Source organism: Elephantulus edwardii, unplaced genomic scaffold, assembly GCF_000299155.1.
Source record: "Elephantulus edwardii isolate Elephantulus edwardi_28Jun2011 unplaced genomic scaffold, EleEdw1.0 scaffold00425, whole genome shotgun sequence".
Classification (NCBI taxonomy): Eukaryota; Metazoa; Chordata; class Mammalia; order Macroscelidea; family Macroscelididae; genus Elephantulus; species Elephantulus edwardii.
In genome coordinates, this window is record NW_006400175.1 from 220,443 (window position 1) to 240,381 (window position 19,939).

The 19,939-nt window shown below is 40.4% G+C and overlaps 1 protein-coding gene and 1 pseudogene across 1 annotated transcript in view; both read left to right on the plus strand.

Annotated features, from left to right (window-relative positions):
* Window positions 1–19,939, plus strand: part of ARHGAP25 (Rho GTPase activating protein 25) — a 98,554-nt gene that overhangs the window by 77,259 nt on the left and 1,356 nt on the right. The window contains exons 5-9 of the mRNA XM_006902536.1: window positions 5,664–5,796; window positions 7,634–7,707; window positions 8,734–8,855; window positions 9,916–10,112; window positions 16,239–16,771. Of these exons, the coding sequence (XP_006902598.1) occupies window positions 5,664–5,796; window positions 7,634–7,707; window positions 8,734–8,855; window positions 9,916–10,112; window positions 16,239–16,771 (1,059 nt within the window). The remainder of the gene's footprint in view (window positions 1–5,663; window positions 5,797–7,633; window positions 7,708–8,733; window positions 8,856–9,915; window positions 10,113–16,238; window positions 16,772–19,939) is intronic.
* Window positions 1,184–1,507, plus strand: LOC102858483 (annotated as a pseudogene).

Consider the following 19,939-nt stretch of genomic DNA (forward strand, 5'->3'; position numbering starts at 1 on the left):
AAATACTTCAAGTCTTCATTAGTTTCAGTAAGCCAGGTTGGGTCCTCTTCATAACACAGGATGTTGATGGGTCTTCCTCCAATCCTGATGCCACATACTTCTTCATAAAATACAGCCTTTCAAATGATCTGCTCCGCACACAGATTGAAAAGGTATAGAGAAAGGATACATCCCTCACTCACTCCTTTCTTGATTTTGAACCAGACAGTGTTCTCAGCTTCTTAGTTTAGGTATAGGTTTTACATGAGCACAATCAAGTATTCTGTGATTCCTATTTTTCTCAATATTATCCACAATTTGTTGTGATTCACATAGTCAAATGCCTTTTCATAGTCAATAAAACACAAATAGACATCCTTCTGGTAATCTCTGATTTTAGTTATGATACATCTGACATTAGCAATGATATCCCTAGTCCACAGTCTTTTCTAAATGCAATTTGTGTTTCTGGCAGTTCTCTGTTGATATACTACTGTTATAGTCATTTCTAAAAAATAATCTTCAGCAAGATTTTGTTCCCATGTGATATGAATGATATTGTTCAATGATTTCCATATTCTAAAAGAACAACTTTTTGGGGATGGGAATAAATATGGATCTCTGGAAAATGGACATGCAGACACTGCACATCACAAGTATCAGTAATGTTACAAGAAGGACCAACAGAACCAAGGTGAATCCTTTGGGGATCAGGTGTTGACCTCAGGAGGTACTTGGCTCCTGACTTGCTCTTAGTTCTTTAATTTGTTGTTCTTTTAATGACTTAATTTAAGGTTATTTTCTTTGCCTGGTAGAACAACACAGTCAAGGAAAAACAAGATGGTTACTTAAACTCTACATGGAGAAAGTGAAACTAGGATCAAGTCCTTGGAAAAAGACAGCATGCTAGAAAAGGTAGAAAGTCATCAAAAGAGAGGAAAACACAATCACTGGACAGAGGTGTCTGTAACAATGGCTTAAGCATATCAGAGATGGCAAAGATGGCACAAGTTGGGCAAGCTTTCTGTGTTCATTGGATCACTATTAATCCTAGCTAACTCAAGTGGCACCTAAAAACAACATGTATTGATTCTAGCAAAAGAGAATTAAAAAAAAAAATACTTATCAGAGCAGGTTTCCTTGCTTAGTGTGACCTCAGTGTGGCTGGTCCCCCTCCCAGCCTTCCTTCTCCCCTATCAAAGGCATGGCTGCGCCCCTGTTGCTGCGGCAAGGACGTTTTGGGGCGCTGAAGATTGGGCTCCAAGCAGGGGTGCTTCGAGGACTTGCCTCTACTGTGTCTCTCTCTTCAAAATCAGGGAAGAGTGAAAAGGGGCTGTCACCAAATGCCAAGAAGCAAAGTCCACCAAAAATGCAGGATGCCGCACCTGTTGAGCCGTTTGACAATACCACCTACAAGAATCTCCAACACCACGACTACAATGTGTACACCTTCTTAGATTTGAACCTGGACCTCTCAAAATTCAGAATGCCTCAGCCTGCCTCAGGAAGAGAATCCCCAAGGCACTGAGAACTCCAAGGATTGCCCTCACATTGTCTTTACTGCTGTATTGCTACAAAACCAAAATCCACTGAACAGTAAAAAAAAAAAAAATTATCACACTAGTTTTCTCACTTTGAATTCTTTTTTTTTCATTCACTCTATGAATGAGTTTTGAATGTTGAGACCAGTCAGGCAGTGGACACTGGGTTGGTACCTGAAAACAAGAGGCAGGGAGATGAGGTAGGAGGCTGGCACAGTCACCCTGGTAAAGAGAATGGCATTCAAAAACAGGGTCGAAAAAGTGGGGAAAAATTTAGGATTCGTGGGAAATTTGGATAGTAAATTTGAAGCATTTGGGGAGAAAAATTGGCAGGGGGTGGGACAGTTGAAATAAAGGCCCCAATCATGTTGCAATTTTGGTTTTATGTTAAGATTATTGTACGGATTCTGATTGTCACCTGCTTGCCTCTGCATTTTCGGTAGAGTTTCTCCATGCGTGTTCACAGAGGTACTTTCCCTAGGTTGGCTTTGTCCTGCAGTATTTTTAGGCAGTGACTCAGCAGAATTCCCACACTAGAGGAATGCTTCCCACCCCAAATTTCCGGAGGCAGCAGTAGGTGGAGCATAGACAGGGCTTTGTTCTCTTTTTGAGGTAAAGAGTTCATGGGCTACACATTGAGGACTTCTTTACAAGATACCCCCCAGCACCACCACCACAAAAAAAAAAAAGAAAGAAAAAAAAAAGATACAACAAAAATTGACTGACCAGAACACAAACAAAAACCTTTATACAAAATTTGAAGACAGCTTTATAGCCAATCTCTAGTGTCCTTGTTTCTGCTGCCCATACTGGCTCGCTTCTCTGCTCATGTCCAGTCTACCTCTTTCCTTTCCTATCTTACAAGTATTTCCACCTCCCCTATTTTATGAGGAAGACCCGCAACAACATGGATTGACACAGTGACTAAAACAGGGTGCTTAAGTAAATCAAAGATGGTGATGATGGCAGAGGATAGGGCAAAGTTCAGATCTATTTTTCAAGGGTCTCTATGAGCTGTAGAGACTCATCTGTACCTAATACCAACAACAGTATTTTTGGATTCACAGTCTCTGAATGGTGAAAGTGGTCAAGTTCTTCACTGCTAATGGAAATGCTGAAGTCCACTGAAAAGATCCATCTGTGTTTGTTTTTTTTAATTGTGCATTTAATAGTGTTTTAACAAATCTCTTAGGAAGTCTCTAATTCATGCACTATGTATTAGCTATTACCATATGAAGGCAAAAACTTGGCTAGGACATCCAACTTTAAAAGTTAATTTCAATGTAAAGACATTAACATTTTTATTCAGTCACTGGAATCAGGAGTGGCATCTACTACCTAAACAACATGGCTCTGGAAACTATGAACTTTGAGAAACTATGATAGTTATAGAAAGGCTTCAGATCTTTCGTTCATAGGGTCACTATGAGTTGTGCTTGACTCTACAGCAATCAACAACAACAATAGAACATTTTATGTCATATATTTAGAGATTGGATATTACCTAAATAGCTAGTGTCAAAGACAATTTTTTGTTTAATTTGTTCTGTACAGTTAATGTGAAACTTTATAGGGGAGATAGGATCTGTGCTCTGGGCCTGGTCTCTAAAGAGATTATTGTCAGTCCCTAATACAGTTTGCTTTTGTTGTTATTATTGTCGTTTTGTACTGTTGAGTTAGGACTGACTCATAGCTGGCCCTCCGGCAGGTTTTTAGAGACAGTAAATTGCACAGGAGTTAATTGCACATCTTCTTTTGTGGAATAGATGGCAGATTCAAACTGGGTGCCTTTGTGTTGACAGCACAATTCCTTACTGTTGGGCAACTGGAGCACCCTGCAAATATAGTTTAGAAGATTTTTTTTTAAGTTAGATGGCAATCTGCTTCTGACAAGCTAGTCATTTAAAACCCTGTGGAGTATGTTCCTTCTCTGATACACATTGTGCTGGAATGACTTAATGTGAGGGAATCAGGTTATGTTGACCTCATCCATAGGGAGTTCTGTTGTTTAAAATACATTTTTTAAAGGGAAATTGTCACATTTATTTGGAGAGAAAACAGACCCCAAAGAAGTAAAGCAGTTCTGAAAACCAAAAATGAGTTGGGAGGAATATCACACCCTGACCTCAAAACCTACTACACAGCAGTAGTAACCAAGACATCATGGTACTGGTACAACAACAGGCACATAGGCCAAAGGAACAGAATTGAGAAACCAAATAGAACCCAGCTATCTACAATCCAGTCCATGGTGTTTGCAATTACTTGCTATGCATCAGAGAGCTACATAATGACTAAGTATGAAAAAAAACAAAGAAATTGATGCCTTTGAGCTGTGGTGCTAGAGAAGTCTTGAACATGCCATGGACTGCCAAGAAAACAAATAGGTCAGTCTTGGAGAGTGTGAAACCAAGTTTCTCCTTGGAGGATTTGTACACCAACGTTCACAGCAGCATTATTCACCATTGCAAGACTTTATCTTTTCAAGGGTTTGAATCCATCAGCTGTTTCACAGGAGAAAGATGACCAGTCTTTCCCTAAATGATTTACAGCTGAGTAAAACCTGTTGGATGGAGGGTCAGCCAGTTCTAACTTGAGGGCACTGAGGTGAATGAGTTTGAGTCATCACTGAAAACAGATATTATATTGTCTAGACCTCTTAGCATGTTGAAGTATTACTAGCATTTTATCCTAAGAATGTCAGTTTCTCATGTTCTAAAATGGATAAATGATTTTCAAATGATCTTCAAGTATCTGGTAGATTCAGACTTACATTTTTCTTGCAGAGATGGAAAGTAAATATAACTCTGTAGGCCTTGAGTCTGAAAGACCTTTCTTAAAAGGCCATGTGTTAAGTAGGTTCATATTTGAAGGTCATATGGGCTCTGTTGCAAGCTCTCAGCTCTGCTATTGTCTAGTGAGAACAGTTTTAGGCAAAGGTAAATGAATGAACATAGGCTGTGTTTTTGTAAAACTTATTTATAGATACTGAAATATGGATTTCACAAAACTTATGCATTTTGAAATATGCTGCTTCTTTATTTTTTTCTTCCAATTATTTTAAAATATAAGACAATTTTAGCTTATTAGCCATAGAAGTCCAGGCAACAGGTCTGATTTGGCTAGTGAACCATGGTTTGCTGACTGTTGCTGTTAACTCGAGAAGCTCAACTGAAGAGCCTGTGGCTCTCGCTTAATCAAGTGAATGTTATCTCAGTTCCTACACCAGGGCCTTCTCTTTCCACCTCTAGGCTGACAAATATTCTGCCCATGTTGTACCATGTTGTACCTTGTATACCTCTCCTCACTCTTCAGGTTCCTTCTGAGTATTTGCCACATCTTCCTAATGTGAATTGGGTGCCTTTCTCTACTTCCATATGGTTCCGAGTCCTGTGCTTCCTTTATCCTGGCTACCATTGAACTATATTGTCAAGACATAGTAATTTGTGTGCCCCAGACTTCCTCATGGTAGCCCCAGGCTCATTATTGAAACCCCAGCACCTGGATTAGCATCTTGCATGCAGCAGGCACTAAGTGCTTATTGACCCAAAGAGGATTCAGAGGTTTCAGAGTAGGGCTTAAGAAGCCCTGGTGGCACCATGTGAAAAGCATCAGATTGCTATATTGAAAGGTCAGCTATTCAAACCCATTAACCTCTCTGTGGAAGAAAGGTGAAGCAGTCTCCGGAATATATTCACAACTTTGGAACCCTAAAGGGTGGTTCTGTGTTGTCTTACAGGGTCTCTTTGAGTCAAAATCCATTCACAGATTTTAGTAACTTAAAGAGAGCAGCAAATCATAGATATGGTTCACACTAACATTTGAAAAATTAGGTATTAAATACAGAATGCTTAAAATATGAGATACCAGATGACTGAAAGACATGAATGAAGGCTAAAATAGATAAAGAATGTTCAAAAAAATGGACTTTTAACTAACTTTTCAGGCAAATGGAGAAAGAGGGAGGGAAAAGTGTTGAGGGTTGTTATTGCAGGACATGACATTAGTAAGGATAATTGGCCTCATCTATTCCTCTGGAAAACTTCTCTTTGAAACCCAGAATTCTATTTAGAGAATAACCAGGGTGAAGGTGAGCACAGTTTGGGAGTTCTTTCTCAAAGAATATTATGTATTATTTTCCAGAGACACAGATGTACACACAGTGGCCTCCCTGTTAAAACTCTACCTTCGAGACCTTCCAGAACCCGTGGTTCCCTGGAGCCAGTATGAGGCATTTCTGCTCTGTGGACAGCTCATGAATTCAGACGAGACAAAGGTTTGTATTTCGTTGGAATTAACTGTCTTGCTTTGGAGGAAAGGAATTGATTTCCTGAAATCTGCTCCAGTAGTTAACTGTGGAGGGGGCACCCAGCCCTGAACTTCTTCACATTACCTGCTTCTACCAAATTTTCTCCCTTACAACACAGTTGAGAATTTCTTTATTGGTGACAACACACATCTGACATGGTAGAGGGACAGGGCCTTTCTTACTGGTGAAAATGTAGTAAGGGTGGTTACTGGGAGGAGCAAGTTTATAGAAATTTCTGCAAAGCATCAGCTTTACTAAATGGAAAAGAATGAAAATCTCAGGATTGGGAATAAAGCAGCCACTCTGACTGACTATATTTAGATTCAGGCAGCTCCTGGGTCACCCATGTCTGGTTCAGAGACAATTCCTATTTGCCCTTTCATGTTTTTTAAATTTTTCCTCACTTTGAAATGATTGAACCAACCCCTATTCACAACAGTTCATCATGGTCAATTCAATTGACTATGCACAGTTTTCCAACAACGGGAAAGGCTTCCAAATCTGTTCTTCATTAAAAACTAAAACCAAACTTGCTTCTATGGAGTCAACTCCAACTGTAAAAGACAGAGTAGAACTGCTCCATTGAGCTTCTGAGATTGGACGTCTTCGAGGGAGTCCACTGTTGCATCTTTCTTCATTGGGAAAGCTGTCGGCCAGATGAACCAACAGCTCTGTCTTGAAGAGAGTGAAATCAGAATGCTCCTTAGAGGCAAGAATGGTAAATCTTTGTCTCACTTACTTTGATCATATTTTCCGGAGGAACCAGTCCTTGGAGAGAGACATCATGCTGGGAAAGGCAGGCAAGAGAGAGAGATGAACCTCACCAAGTGGCTTGACATAGTGCCTGGAACAGTGGGTTCGAGCGTCTATCTCAGAAATCTAGAGGATGGTGTAGGATAAGACAGGGTTTAGATCTGTTGTTCACTGGGTCACAGGGAGCCATAGTTAATGTAATGATACACACCCAACAACAAATAAAGGACAGTGTGCACCTGTTAACATTGACTTACAAAGTGTAGTTTAAGACATACAGACACAGAAAGGGATCACATTTATAACTCAGGAACTGCCTTCCAGAGGCACGGCTATACCTACTACAGGCTGTCTAGGGACCAAGTTCTGTGGGGACGAAGTGTTCAGGTTCCAGGAGAGCCCCAGTCTCATGTGAACTTGCGCACACTCACAAGCATGCTGTGTTACAAATGGTGATTACAGATACTACAGGCAACTGCGGCTGAAAAGAAGGAAGAAAATCTCTCTGTTCTTCCTGTCCCTGACACATGTGTTTCTTATCATCCTTGATACTCAAGGTCAGCACAGGGCTGAATGAATAGTTCAACCTGGCACCTGCCCATCAACTTGATCAGACTGTCCCAAAAGATCTCGGTAACGCATTTTCTCAGGCCTCCTCAGAAACTCCTGCCTTCTCTCCACTTTCAAGATGATTTTAAACTATTTACTTATGGTTCAGTTTTGAATGGGTGTTCTGCATCTCAAACATTCACCTAGCAAACAATGACTGTATGCAGGCATGCATCTGACCTGCCATCCTTTGCCTTGTGGTAGTTCCACAGAGGACACGATTGCAGACAAAAAAATAAATTGTACAAAAGTTGCTGAGCTCCTTTATATTATTTTTTCATCTTTGTGTGAATTTATGTTTATTTTAAAATGACTTTTTTTCTTAAAAGGCATGAAAATAGTCACCAAAATGTGTCTTTTTGCAGATCTGCTCAGGTTCCATCCAAGGTCTCGGCTGGCAAATGAGCAGACCCCTTTACTGATGTCAGAATTCTCTTTCCAGGCTCAGCAGGAGTTGATGAAGCAACTCTCCATCTTTCCTCGAGATAACTACAGCCTCCTGAGCTATCTCTGCAGGTAAGAGTCCCCTGTTATAAGCTGTTATAAGGTGATGGGTCACAGCTTCAGTCACATCAGAAAGAAATCTTCTTTAGAAGACAAGAGGGTTTCACTGTACAAGAGCTTTTAGAAGGTCAAGTCTATTCATAGCACTAATGTACCTCTCTATTTCCAGATGATAAAATGAAGGATCTCTTGAAAGTCTGATGACACAAAATAGATTTTCCCGCTCAGGCCAGCCCTAGGACTTCCCAGCATCCTGGGTCATGCACACGAACCCCAAATCCTTACAATGTTTCTAGAATTTCTTCCTATCTTCTTGACTCTGAGCCAGAGTTCAGTACCCCCCGAACATTCATTCCAGGCCATGCTTTCTTGTCCCAAACCCTTCCTGGAACCTGCTGTATACCATCTCCTTAGAAACATCTAGTGAGGAAAGTGACCAGACATGGCGGTTGGGAACCTGGACCACTATTTCAGGTGGACCTGAAATTTATCTTTCTTTTTAACAAGCAATTTAATTGAGGTTTCTAGGCCCTGAGGTTGAGCTAAGTGAGTTTTTCTAGAGGGAGCTCTGGCGGCATTGGCTGCAGGGAGTTTACTGCTCATCCAAAGACTGCACTTATCTGGCAGTTTGAACCCACCTGAGAAAGATGGGGACTCTCTTGTACAGATAACAGGAGAGTCAATTATGAGTGTCAGATATGAGTCAGAACTGATTGATGCCACATTGCCATGAGGGAGTGAGTTTTTTAGTCTCACTTTAATTCTCTGAACTGAGGCCTGCCTCCTGCCAATATTGTTCTCCATCTACCTCTGAACCCCAATCTCCTATCAGTAACTAGGCAAACCCTTACTAGTTTCTTTTCCTTTCCTTATCTTAGATCTTTCAGGATTGAGCTAAACCTTTGTGGGTGTATAGGCTAGTCCCATTCCAGAAACAAGGAAAAATTAGAACCCATCCTTGAGAGTTTCTGGGTATCTTAAAGAACTTCTTCTGCCAACTTCCTGTTTCCCACTGTGGGATTTCTTGGGTGTCCACAGGTTCCTCTATGAAATCCAGCTGAACTGTGCAGTTAACAAGATGAGCGTGGACAACCTGGCCACTGTGATAGGAGTCAATCTCATCAGGTCAAAGATTGAAGACCCTGCTGTGATCATGAGAGGTATGGCTGCTTCTATGGGGAAGCCTTGCTAACAATTCCTGTAATATCACGTTACCAAGCATGTTCATCTCATTCGTCATATCATAAACTTTGAGGCACACAGAATGGAGGAGACGTCACCTTCCAGACTGAGAGGTCAAGAGATTTGCCTGGTGATCACACTGAACAAGAGCCAGGCACTAAAACTGTTGTTTGTTATTTCATTATCTTTTGTTTCTTTTTAATTACCAGAGAGGGGAGCTCTGGTGTGCTGTTTGTACTGAACAGTACTGCCAACCCAGAAGCAGCACTTGGCACTTCTCTGGGGGTTTGAATCCACAGGAAACAGATGATCAGTCTGCTCCTATGTGATTTACAGCCTCTGAAAACCAGCTTGGAATTGGTTCCAACTGGATGGCAATTAGTATTTTGAGTTTGAGAGGACAAAAGGTTTTTATTATATAAGACAGCTCACTCAAACACTGCATTTAGAAGGCTTTTGTGAGACTGTCTTGCTCACTGAGCCAAAGTTCTGTCTTGAAGAGGTGACCGCTGCTGCTGCTGCAATATGGTAGGCACAGATTTGCCATCTATTATGGCCTAGTGATAAGAAGTTGCACTGTAATTCCAAAGTCCTGTGCATTTATTGCCTAAGAAAACTTGCTGGAGGCTTAGCTTTGTGTCAGTTCTGACTCTACTGTACTAACAACAGCAACAACTTAAAAAAAAAAAAAAGAAAATTAACCATTATATAGAGAATTCTTTCAGGAAAGGAGTATGTCTTCATTTATCTCCTGTTACATTGGAGATTTTCTTGATTCCCACACCCAGAAGATTATAGACTGAAAAGAACCATAATAATCCTATATTTGACCCTACTCACATATACATTTTCTATTGCCTCACCTCCCTTACCTCAATAATTAAGAGGGTTCCTGGGAGGTCCCAAGTGGCTTTTCATCATTCACCTAGGGGATCCTGTCATTCCCTGTGGTTTTAAAGTCAGGTTTGGAGACTTGGGTGTGGAACGTACCTCATGCTGAAAGTCATCATTACAAATGCCTTTTTTTCTTCCTCCCAGGGACTCCTCAGATCCAAAGGGTAATGACTATGATGATTCGAGACCATGAAGTCCTCTTCCCCAAGTCCAAGGATGCACCCCTGTCACCTCCTGCCCTGAAAAATGACATTAAGAAGCCACCAGTGGCCCGAAGCTCTGTGGGCTGGGACGCAACTGAAGACTCCCCAATTTCACGGGTGGACAGCTTCAGTAATACGGTGAGAATCCAAGAGCTTTTATTTTCCCATCAGTCTCTTCTTTTAGTCCAGACTATCTCATCTAAGAGCTGGTCTGGAGTGGCAATCTGAGGTATTTTAGCTGATGCTGTGGCAATGGGTCTAGTTGTTAAAAAACATTGGAGCAAATTTTGGAAGCCTTTGCTGATGCCTATAGAACCCTGGCATATGCGTCAGTCACTCAGTGACTGACAATGGTGGTCCTCTCTGAAGTCTACTAAAAAAAAATCCTTTGAAAGACAGCCCAACAAAGTACAATAAAAGAACACACATACATACACATACACACACATATTATAAATATTTTGGCTAGAGTTGTTGACAATTATAATCTAGAGAGAACTGTTTCCTGCTAACTCGTGAAACGTGATTTCTTTCTGAGAGATGTGATGAATTCGTGTAATATTTCTCATTCTCTGATAAGCTTTCTCAGCAATGTCAGCCTCCTCATTTGTACTTAAGTGTTGGGGCTCACGTTCCCAGTGTCCAAATATTCTGCAGACTCTAAAATTTAGATTATTTGAGGGCAATGATTTACAAAGGTCAAATATTTTTATATATTAATAGGGACACATATTTATGAAAAGGACATGTGGACTTTAAACAGCAGCTTGATTCATTATGTGTGACTAAGAAATTAATTTAGGACTTCTGACTAAGCAGGTAACTTAACTGACAGATAAATTATCTATACTACTGTTGAGTCAGAGGAAAATTAAAAATATAAACAAAATAGGAGGTAACAATAGAGTGTTGTTTTTTGTTGGGGTGGGTTTTTTTTTTTTAGGTGACATCTCTCTTTGTGCAACACATCTTATTAATAGTTGGTGTTTTTGAACTTAATAATATTTAGGGAATTTTCATACTTCATCTAGTTAAATCTCCTTAGCAGCCCTTAAGAGTAGCCTTTGCCACAATTAAAACAGACATTGGGGGGGGGCGAGAAGAACGAACTGGGGAGGAGGGTAGAGAAAACAGTGCAACAATGAATGAATGAAAACCCCAAATCTCTGTAAATGTTCACTAAAACTAATAAAATTTAATAATAATTTTTTAAAAACAAAAACAAAAACAAAAAAAAGAGTAGCCTTTGCCATGTTCTTTGACAGGAAACCCTTGCTTGTCATCTGCTTGGGACATTTCAAGTAGATGGCCTTCGGACTGCTCACTCTAACTCTGTAGAGCAGAATTTATCATCCATGTTTTATGGTTAAGCAGCAGAGACTTAGAGAGATTGACCAACTGGCCCAAGTGGCATTTTTTCAGAATAGGACTCAGATGTGGGTCTCATTGTCAGACCCAGGAGCTTCTGACACTACATGGGGTTCCTCTTAATTCATTGTCGTTGAAAGGAAACCAACTTACAGCTAATGCTCCATTGAATTTCCAAGACTGTACATTGCATGGAAGAAGAATGTGCATCTTTCTTCCAAGGAGCAGCTGATGGAATACCTGAGAAGCTCAGTTTTTGGGGTTAACTGTGCAGCTGCCATGAATTCTGCCACCAGAGGTCTCTAAACAGGCTTGCTAAGCGAGGTCTCATGGCTTAGTGGTGAGGAGCTGCACTGCCAACTCAAAGGCACAAAATTCAAATCCAGCAGTTTCTCCAAAGGAAAGAGATGGGTAATTGTCTCCCATGTGATTAACTACCTCTGAACCTTGCTCTACCTTGAGCCTACCTCATTGTGTCTGACACACCTACCCCCATTATCCCAGTCACTGAGTCAATCCATGTCATCAAGGGTCTTCCTCTCTTGGCTGTCCATCCAACTCCCAAGCATGGTGTCCCTCTACAAGCACTGGTCCCTCCTTGCAACATGCCCAAAGTATGTCCGATGAAGCCTCAGAATTCTTGCCTCCAAATGGCAGCCTGGCTTCATCCTCTCTAGGGCAAACCTGTTTGTTCTCTTTGCAGTCTGTAGTCTATTCAACACTCTTGTCCACCACAGCTCAAAGGCATCAATTCTCCTTCTGTCATCCCTAGTCATTGTTCAGCTGTCTGATGCGTAGCAAAAACTATGGCCTGGATCAGGCACACTTTAGTCTCCAGACTGACGTGGTTGCTCTTCAGTACTCTCGAAAGGTCCCCAACAGCCGACTTTACAAATACAATTCTTCTCTCAGTTTCTTGGCTGCTGGTACCAAGAGTGTTGATTGTGGAGCCAAGCAATCTAAAACTGTTAATAATCTCAATCTCTTCGCTATCCATCATAAGAATAGGCCTTGTTGTTGTTGTTAAGTGCCCTCAAGTTGCAGGCGACTCATAGCAACGCTATGAAGGAGAGTCCTCAATGCTTGGGTGCCTTTCATCCTCTCTCCAGGTTCATAGGGTTTCCGGAGGCAAGCTGTTATGGAAGTGGATGCCACTCCTCCTTCCACACTTGTTTTAATTGGGGAGCTCCACCCCACTCTCTGTCTGCATTGGGTAGCCAACCATTAACGCATTTGACACATCAGTGTCACAGTGTTCAGCCTCACAGCAACCACAAGTGACCACGGTACAGCAACTTGTACAGAATAGGCCTAGTGATATGTTTTTCAAGGATTACAGCCTAGGAAGCTCTATAGGGCAGTCTGTAGGGTCAATATGAATCAAAATTAAAGCACACAACAACAAATCGTGTTCCATTGTATGCATGGACCGTAATCTACTTAATCAACTCCTTTAAATGGACAAGTTTTATCTATAGCCTAGTGCTAACTATAACAGAAATGCCTTAAGCAAATCACTTTAAAGAACAGACATTTTCTCACTGTTTAGTCCAAAATCCAGGGCTCTGGTTCTAGGGCAGGAATTTCTATCTGTTGTTTCTGAGGGACCATCCTAATCTCTGCTAGCTTCTGTGGTCGCGGAGTTCCTAAATTTCTTCACTATTGTCATACAACATCTGTGTTCCATCTGTTTGTACTTCATTTCTGTCTCTAATCTTTTTTAGAACTCAAAAGTAATTCTGTTTATCTTACACTGATATCAGCCTATTGACAAAACAAAGAAACACCTACTTCCAAATAGGTTTACACTCATGGAAATAGATGTAAACTATGAATATAATCTCAGGATCTGTGATTACAATACATTTTTTTGAAGGTAGGAAGGGGAGAGTGGAGGTGGAGACAAGAGCACAGTTCAATACATAGGAGAAAGCTTCTAACCCTTTGCACTAAACAAGATTGCAGGGGATAAACTTGACTGTTTCATTTTTCATTCACACAAATACATTTCTGGGATGAATTTTCAGAAAGAAGATTGCAGAACCCAAGAGTAAATGGATTTTCATTATGTAATTTTGAAAAAATTTTTAAATAGAGGTTGTGCCATGCTGTGCTCCAACTTGATGTTATTGTATGTGCCATTGAGTAGCCCATGACTCATAGTGACCTTATGTACAGTAGCTCTGAACTCTGCTCTATCCTGAGCTCATCTCACTCTCTCTGAAACAACTACCGCCATGATCCCAGTTACTGTGTCAATCCATCTCATACAGGATCTTCCTCTCTTGTGCTGTCCCTCTACCTTTCCAAGAATGATGTCCTTCTCAAAGAACCTGTCCCTCCTGACCTCCTGCCCAATGTATGTGACACAGAGCTTCAAAATCCTTGCCTCCAAAAAGCTGCCTGTTTCACCCTCTCTAGGATAAACCTCTTTGTTCTCTTGGCAGTCCATATTCAATACTCTTTTCCATTACCACAATTCAATGGCATCAATTATCTTTTGTCATCCTTGGTCATTGTACAGATCTCTGATAAGTAATTGGGAAGATCATGACCTGAATCAGGTGTACCTTAATCTCCAGATTGACATCATTGCTCTTCAGCCCTTTAAAGAGATCCCTGGCAGTAGCCTTCTCTGGAGCAATTTCTCTTTTGATTTCTTGACTGCTGGTGCCAAGAGTGTTGATTGGGGAGCCAAGCAAGTTGAAATTGTGGAAAACCTCAATTTTTTCTTCACCTATCCCGGTGCTACCAATACTCCACTAACAGGTCATGAAAAGACCCATTTTCCCCACGATTTCACCAAAAATTTTTGAGTTTGCAGCCAGGAAATGAAAAGGCGCGTTGCCATGGGAAAGTCTGCTGTTAGGGACCTCTCCAAAGTAGTGAAGAGCAATGGTGTCTCTCTGGAGACTAAGCTGCGTCTGATACAGGCCATGGTCTTCGCAATCACTTGTTATGCATCAGAGAGTTGGACAATGACCAAGGAGGATAGAAGGAAAATTGATGCCTTTGAGATGTGGCGCTGGAGAAGAGTATTGAGAATACCATGGACTGCTAGGAAAACAAACAGATTTGTCCTGGAAAGGGTTAAACCGGGTGGCTCCTTGGAGGCAAGGATTCTGAGGCTCCGTCTAACATACTTTGGACATGTTGTGAGGAGAGACCGGTCCTTAGAGAGGGACAACATGCTTGGGAGGGTGGAGGGACGGCGCAGGAGAGGAAAGCCCTCTATGAGGTGGATTGATTCAGTGACTGGGATAATTGGGATGGGAGTGTCAGAAACAGTGCGATTGGCACAGGACAGAGCGGAGTTTAGGGCTGTTGTACATAGGGTCGCTATGAGTCGCAGGCGACTCAACGGCACATAACAACAACAACAACATATTTGATACATGAGAACTGGTATTTGAGCAATTTTAGTTTAAATTTGAGCTTCTCTTAAATAGGTTAAACCTAACAATGTATGTTTAAAAGGATAGAGAATTTTTCTCTATAAATTGTCTGATTTTGTGCTTTGTTTAATTTACTATGATTTTTGGTCTTTCCCTCTGTCAATTTTATTAGTTGATACATTAAGGAGAATAGTTCATTGTCTTTTTTCTACATAGCAAATATTTTTCAAGTTTGTTATTTCTTTTCACATTTATTATGTTACAGTGATTTTTTTAAAAATTCTTTTATATTAGTTTGCATACAAAATTCGTGTACATTGTGTTTCATACTTCCCTTCATTCACATTGTATTTTATACAGTCATTCCCATACATTTTGTTTTATAAAATTAATCACCATTGAATTATGCCTACCCTACCCACCTTCTTTTCAGGTCCTTGCTGTATCTTTCCTATTTCTTTCACCCCTTCCCTCCACCCATAACATTGTTTCCCCCCATGTCCACCCTAACCTCTCTGCTCCTTTCCTTCCTCCCTACATGTTTTACTATACATGTTTCCTACCCTTCCTCCCTGTAGAGGTTTTACTAGGTATCCTTCTAATTTTACAATAATGATCTTATGAAGTATTTGTCCTCATAAGACTGAGTTAGTTCACTCAGCATAGTGCTTTCCAGTCTCTTCCAAGTTATGTAGTATTTTTCAAAATTGTTCCTCCTAAGTGCTGCATAGTATTCCATTGTGTCAACACCACAATTTCTCAGTCTATTTGATTGTGGTTGGACATTTGGACTGTTCACATCTTCTTGAAATTATGAAAAAGCTGCTACGAATGCTGGTGTACAAATCTCCATTTGTGTTTCAGTTCTAACTTTCTTAGGGTATATTTCTACCAGTGGAATAGGTGAGTCATATGGAATTTCTATATTCAGCTTTTTGAGGAACCACTAAACTGTCTTCCAGAGTGGTTATACCATTTTATACTTCTACCAACAGTGTATGAGAGTTCTAATCTCTCCACATCCTCTTGAACATGTATTGCTTTTTAAAATTTTATTTATTTTATTTTGCATATATGTAGATATGTATATTTCCTTTAATCATACAGAGGGTTAAATTTATCATTTTTTTTCAACATAGTTCAAAAGGCCCCTGGAATTCTGCATTCTAAGTTTATGAAGAGATACTAATTAAGGACCCTTTTTGACAACAGAAATACTATTGTCTATACTTAGTACTTCACTTCTAGGACATCCACTTCATTCATACACAGCATTCTCTTGAGTAAATAAAAAAGGAGATAATAAATTACTGTGATAAATTATGAGATAGTTTTGAAATTATCAATTTCATTCTTGTGCATCCAGAAGACATTTTCTTTTGCAGTTTTTATTCCTTACCTTGCATGACACCTGAGTAGGAAAAATCCTTATAGCATCCACTAAAAAATTTCTAGACAGCATCTAGCAAATCCAAATAATATTCTTGGTTGTTTTTCCTAGGCAAGTGATTCTGACACAAACAGTCCCACTGGACTTCAGCTGAGTGACAGGTACCTGGATGAATCCAGTAAACTCTCCAAGGAAAATCCAGGAGATTGGAAGCTACAGTCACGGAAAAGGACACAAACACTTCCTAACAGAAAAAGTTTCTTGACCTCAACTTTGCATGAGGCCAACAACAGTAAAGTGGAAATCTTTAAAAAAGAGTTTTGGTCAACTTCAGAGACCAAGACAGGAGATGGACACAAAAGGACAATGTCTCAAAATTTGGGCCGTCTTTCCAACTCCCAGCGGACTTCAACTTATGATAACGTCCCTGCCCTTCAAGTGTCCCCTGAGGACAAAGCTAGTGCAGCATCTTTACCCCCCACCTATGACTCTAAAAAAGACATTCTTGCTAGTCCCACTTCTGAAGTTGGGCCTGGAACAAAGGACTCTGGAGAATGGGAACTTGAAGTTTTCCAGAGAGTCATCCAGGAGCTACAGAAGGAAATAGAAACACAGAAGCAAACCTATGAGGAACAGATTAAAAAGTAAGTCATATACAGCAGAAACAATCACTGACTGTTCTCTGTAGAAGCAATAGGAATTGTTTCCATTTGTCCAAGAGGTGTCATTATCAGTCTTTCTTTTAGAGAATAAAGTTAACTTTTGCAATTGAGAGTATGATGAAGTGACTACATTGATGAAAAAAAAAATCTAAATTTTGGGTTAAACTTATGAAAATTGATATCTTAGTAAACTACTCTAGATTTTGTCTAAAGAGCAACTGACTTGAATTAATTGAGGAATTTTGAAAATTTTCATATTAATCTCATTCATTGATTTCACAAATGATTACTGAGTATCTACTATGTGCCAAGCTCCATTCTTGGTGCAAGAGGATAGTGTTGAACAAAATAAAGAGAAGTTCCTTACCTCATGGAATTGACATTCTAGTAGGGACTGACATAGTGAGGTCTGGTGGCCTAGTGGCAAGAATCTGGACCGCAATCCCAAAGGCACATGGTTCAAATCCACCAGCTCTGTGAGAGAAGGATGGCTAGTGTCCTCTTGTGTGATTAACTGCTTCTGAAAACCCACTGGAGGATCAGTGCTGGATCAGGTCTGACTTGATAGTACACAACTACAAGTGGTATTTTATATCAAATGATGCAAAATATTACATAAAGCAGGGCAGGAAGTTAGATCATACAAGAAGGGGGTTTGGTGTTAAAGAGGGTTGTCAGGGAAAGCAGGTGACATTTAAATAAAGCTTGGCGATATAGGAACAAGTTAGGTAGGTCCCTGTGTTGGAAAGAACACATCAGGCAGAAAGAGCCACAGTGTAGAGCATGGAAGGGAGTGGGTCTGCTGCTCATGGACAAGAAGTGTTAGTGCTGGGGCTGAAAAAGAGTAGATAGGGTTGGGGAAGCACCGAAGTCTGGAGAATGACATTTTCAGCCACTGTAAAGCAAATGAGAGCCAGTGGAGGCTTAGGCCTGATTTGTGTTTCATTGTTTTTGTCATTATGTGTTGTTGAGCTGACTATGACTCATAGTGACCCAATACACAAAAGCTCTGAACCCTGCTCTATCATGAGCCAATTTCACTGTCTCTGACACACCTACTCTCATTACCCCAATTATTGTGTCAATCCATCTCACCTAAGGTCTTCCTCTCCTGCATTGCTCCTCAATCCTTCTAAGCACAATATCCTTCTCCAAAGACTGTTAGCTTCACCTGTTGCTCACTGAACATAGGTTATAGGATGGCAAACAGAAGTGGGAGACCAATTAGACAGTTCTTGTTATTATTTCAGGCAAATTCCTGGGGTGCTTACACACAGTTTGTTCTCTTGAGTAGGTAAAGTATTTCATGACAATCTTTTTCACCCTACTGATTAGCCAGCAGGTAACTCTGGTGTCCTAGTTTGTAAGGAGTTGTACTGTCAACCCAAAGACTGGCAGTTTGAGTTCACCAACTGCTACATAAGAGAAAGATGGGAAATCTCCCTTCTGATTTGCAGTCTCTGAAAAACTGGAGGGTTCTGACTCTAGGTGCTGTGAGTTCCTGTGTTATTATTGATTGGCCCACAAACTACCTCTCAGGAGAGAAAAACAGTGCAACTCAATCCAGCTCTTCCCATATTAGCACAAATGATGAAGTAGTGAGTAAAATGTGAATTAGTGGGGTTCTCATATTAAGGAGGTCCCCTCATAAATCAAATAGTTAATGTACATGGCTAGTAACTGGATAGTTGGAGGCTGGAACTCACCCTTAGGAATTTTAGGAGAGAGATGCATTGATTGAACTCGCCCTTGGGTATCTCAGGAGAGAGATGCATTGATTTAACTCACACTGAGGTATCTCAGGAGAGAGATACAGTGATTGAACTCAGGAGAGAGATGTGGTGATTGAACACACCCCAGGGGTCTCAGGAGAGAGATATTATGATCTTCTTCTGAAGAAATAGCCTTTGAATCCCCATGGAGTACAGCTCTACTCAGATGTACATGTGGGGTGTCCATCAACAAAAGCTGACTTAATGCTAACTTGACTTGATGGGTGCTTCGTTTGACTTTTTTTCCATACTCAGGTAAGTAAAAAGAAAACTTTTGCAAGGCTCATTCCTTTTGCCTCACTTGATAATTCTCTGAGAATGTGAAGTCAGTAATTTGTGCAATGGCAAGACTTCTGTGATATGTTGGCTGTGAGCTCAGCTTCTCAGAAAAGGCTCACACTAGACCCCAGTGTCACTGATAATACGATCGTTCTGACTGCCACAGCAATTATTGCTCACCCGCTATCTAGCTAAATCCTCTGAGTTGACATCTTATGAAAACAGTTCTTCCACAACTGACAAAATTGAGTTGAAAGTCCAGTAGTACCTGTCCAAGCTTCAGCCTTCACATACACATTGTTACCTAATGCTGCTATTGTTGTTGTGTACTGTTCAGTTGGAATCCACCCATAGCTGACCCTACAGCAGATTTTCACAGGCAGCTAATCATACAGGAGGAGATTGCTCACCCTTCTGTAGAGCAGCTGGTAGATTTGAATTGCATGCCTTTGAGATTTCAATGCAGTTTATTTTACCACTAGGAAACCAGAGTTCCAATAGCCATTAAAGAATATTCTCTAATATTCCCTGATAGTCATTAAATAATATTCCTATGTTAAAGATGGAATGGAGTCTTAGGAAAGATCAAAAGATTTCTGAAAATCAGACAACGAACCACTAGTGTGTGAAGGGCTGGGATTTGAGCCATGTCGGACAGTCTTTACACTTACATACTCCTGCCTTCCACTAGACTCAATGACCCACATCACCACTTAACTTTCTCACTAATATTTCACAAATAAATCAGTATCTCATTGACATTATCCCTGGAGTAAGAATATAGAGAAAAAGATTCGTAACTGGAAGACTGTGAGGAATGAAACTGCTTAAAAAGAGATAGAGGAAAAACTATGGCACATCCATAGAATGAAAGAAAAACAATGAAATAGTAAAATATTACACAACATGAGGAAGCCTTTAGGATATTATGCTAAGTGAAATATCTCAGTCACAAAAGGATAAATATTGCATAGTAGCACTGTTGATAAAATAGGACAGACATGGAGGGATTGGAGAGGGATTTGGGAAAGAGTAGATAGGTAATGAATACTGTATTAGAACAGATGAAAGTAAGAAGTATTTGAAAGGATTATATGAT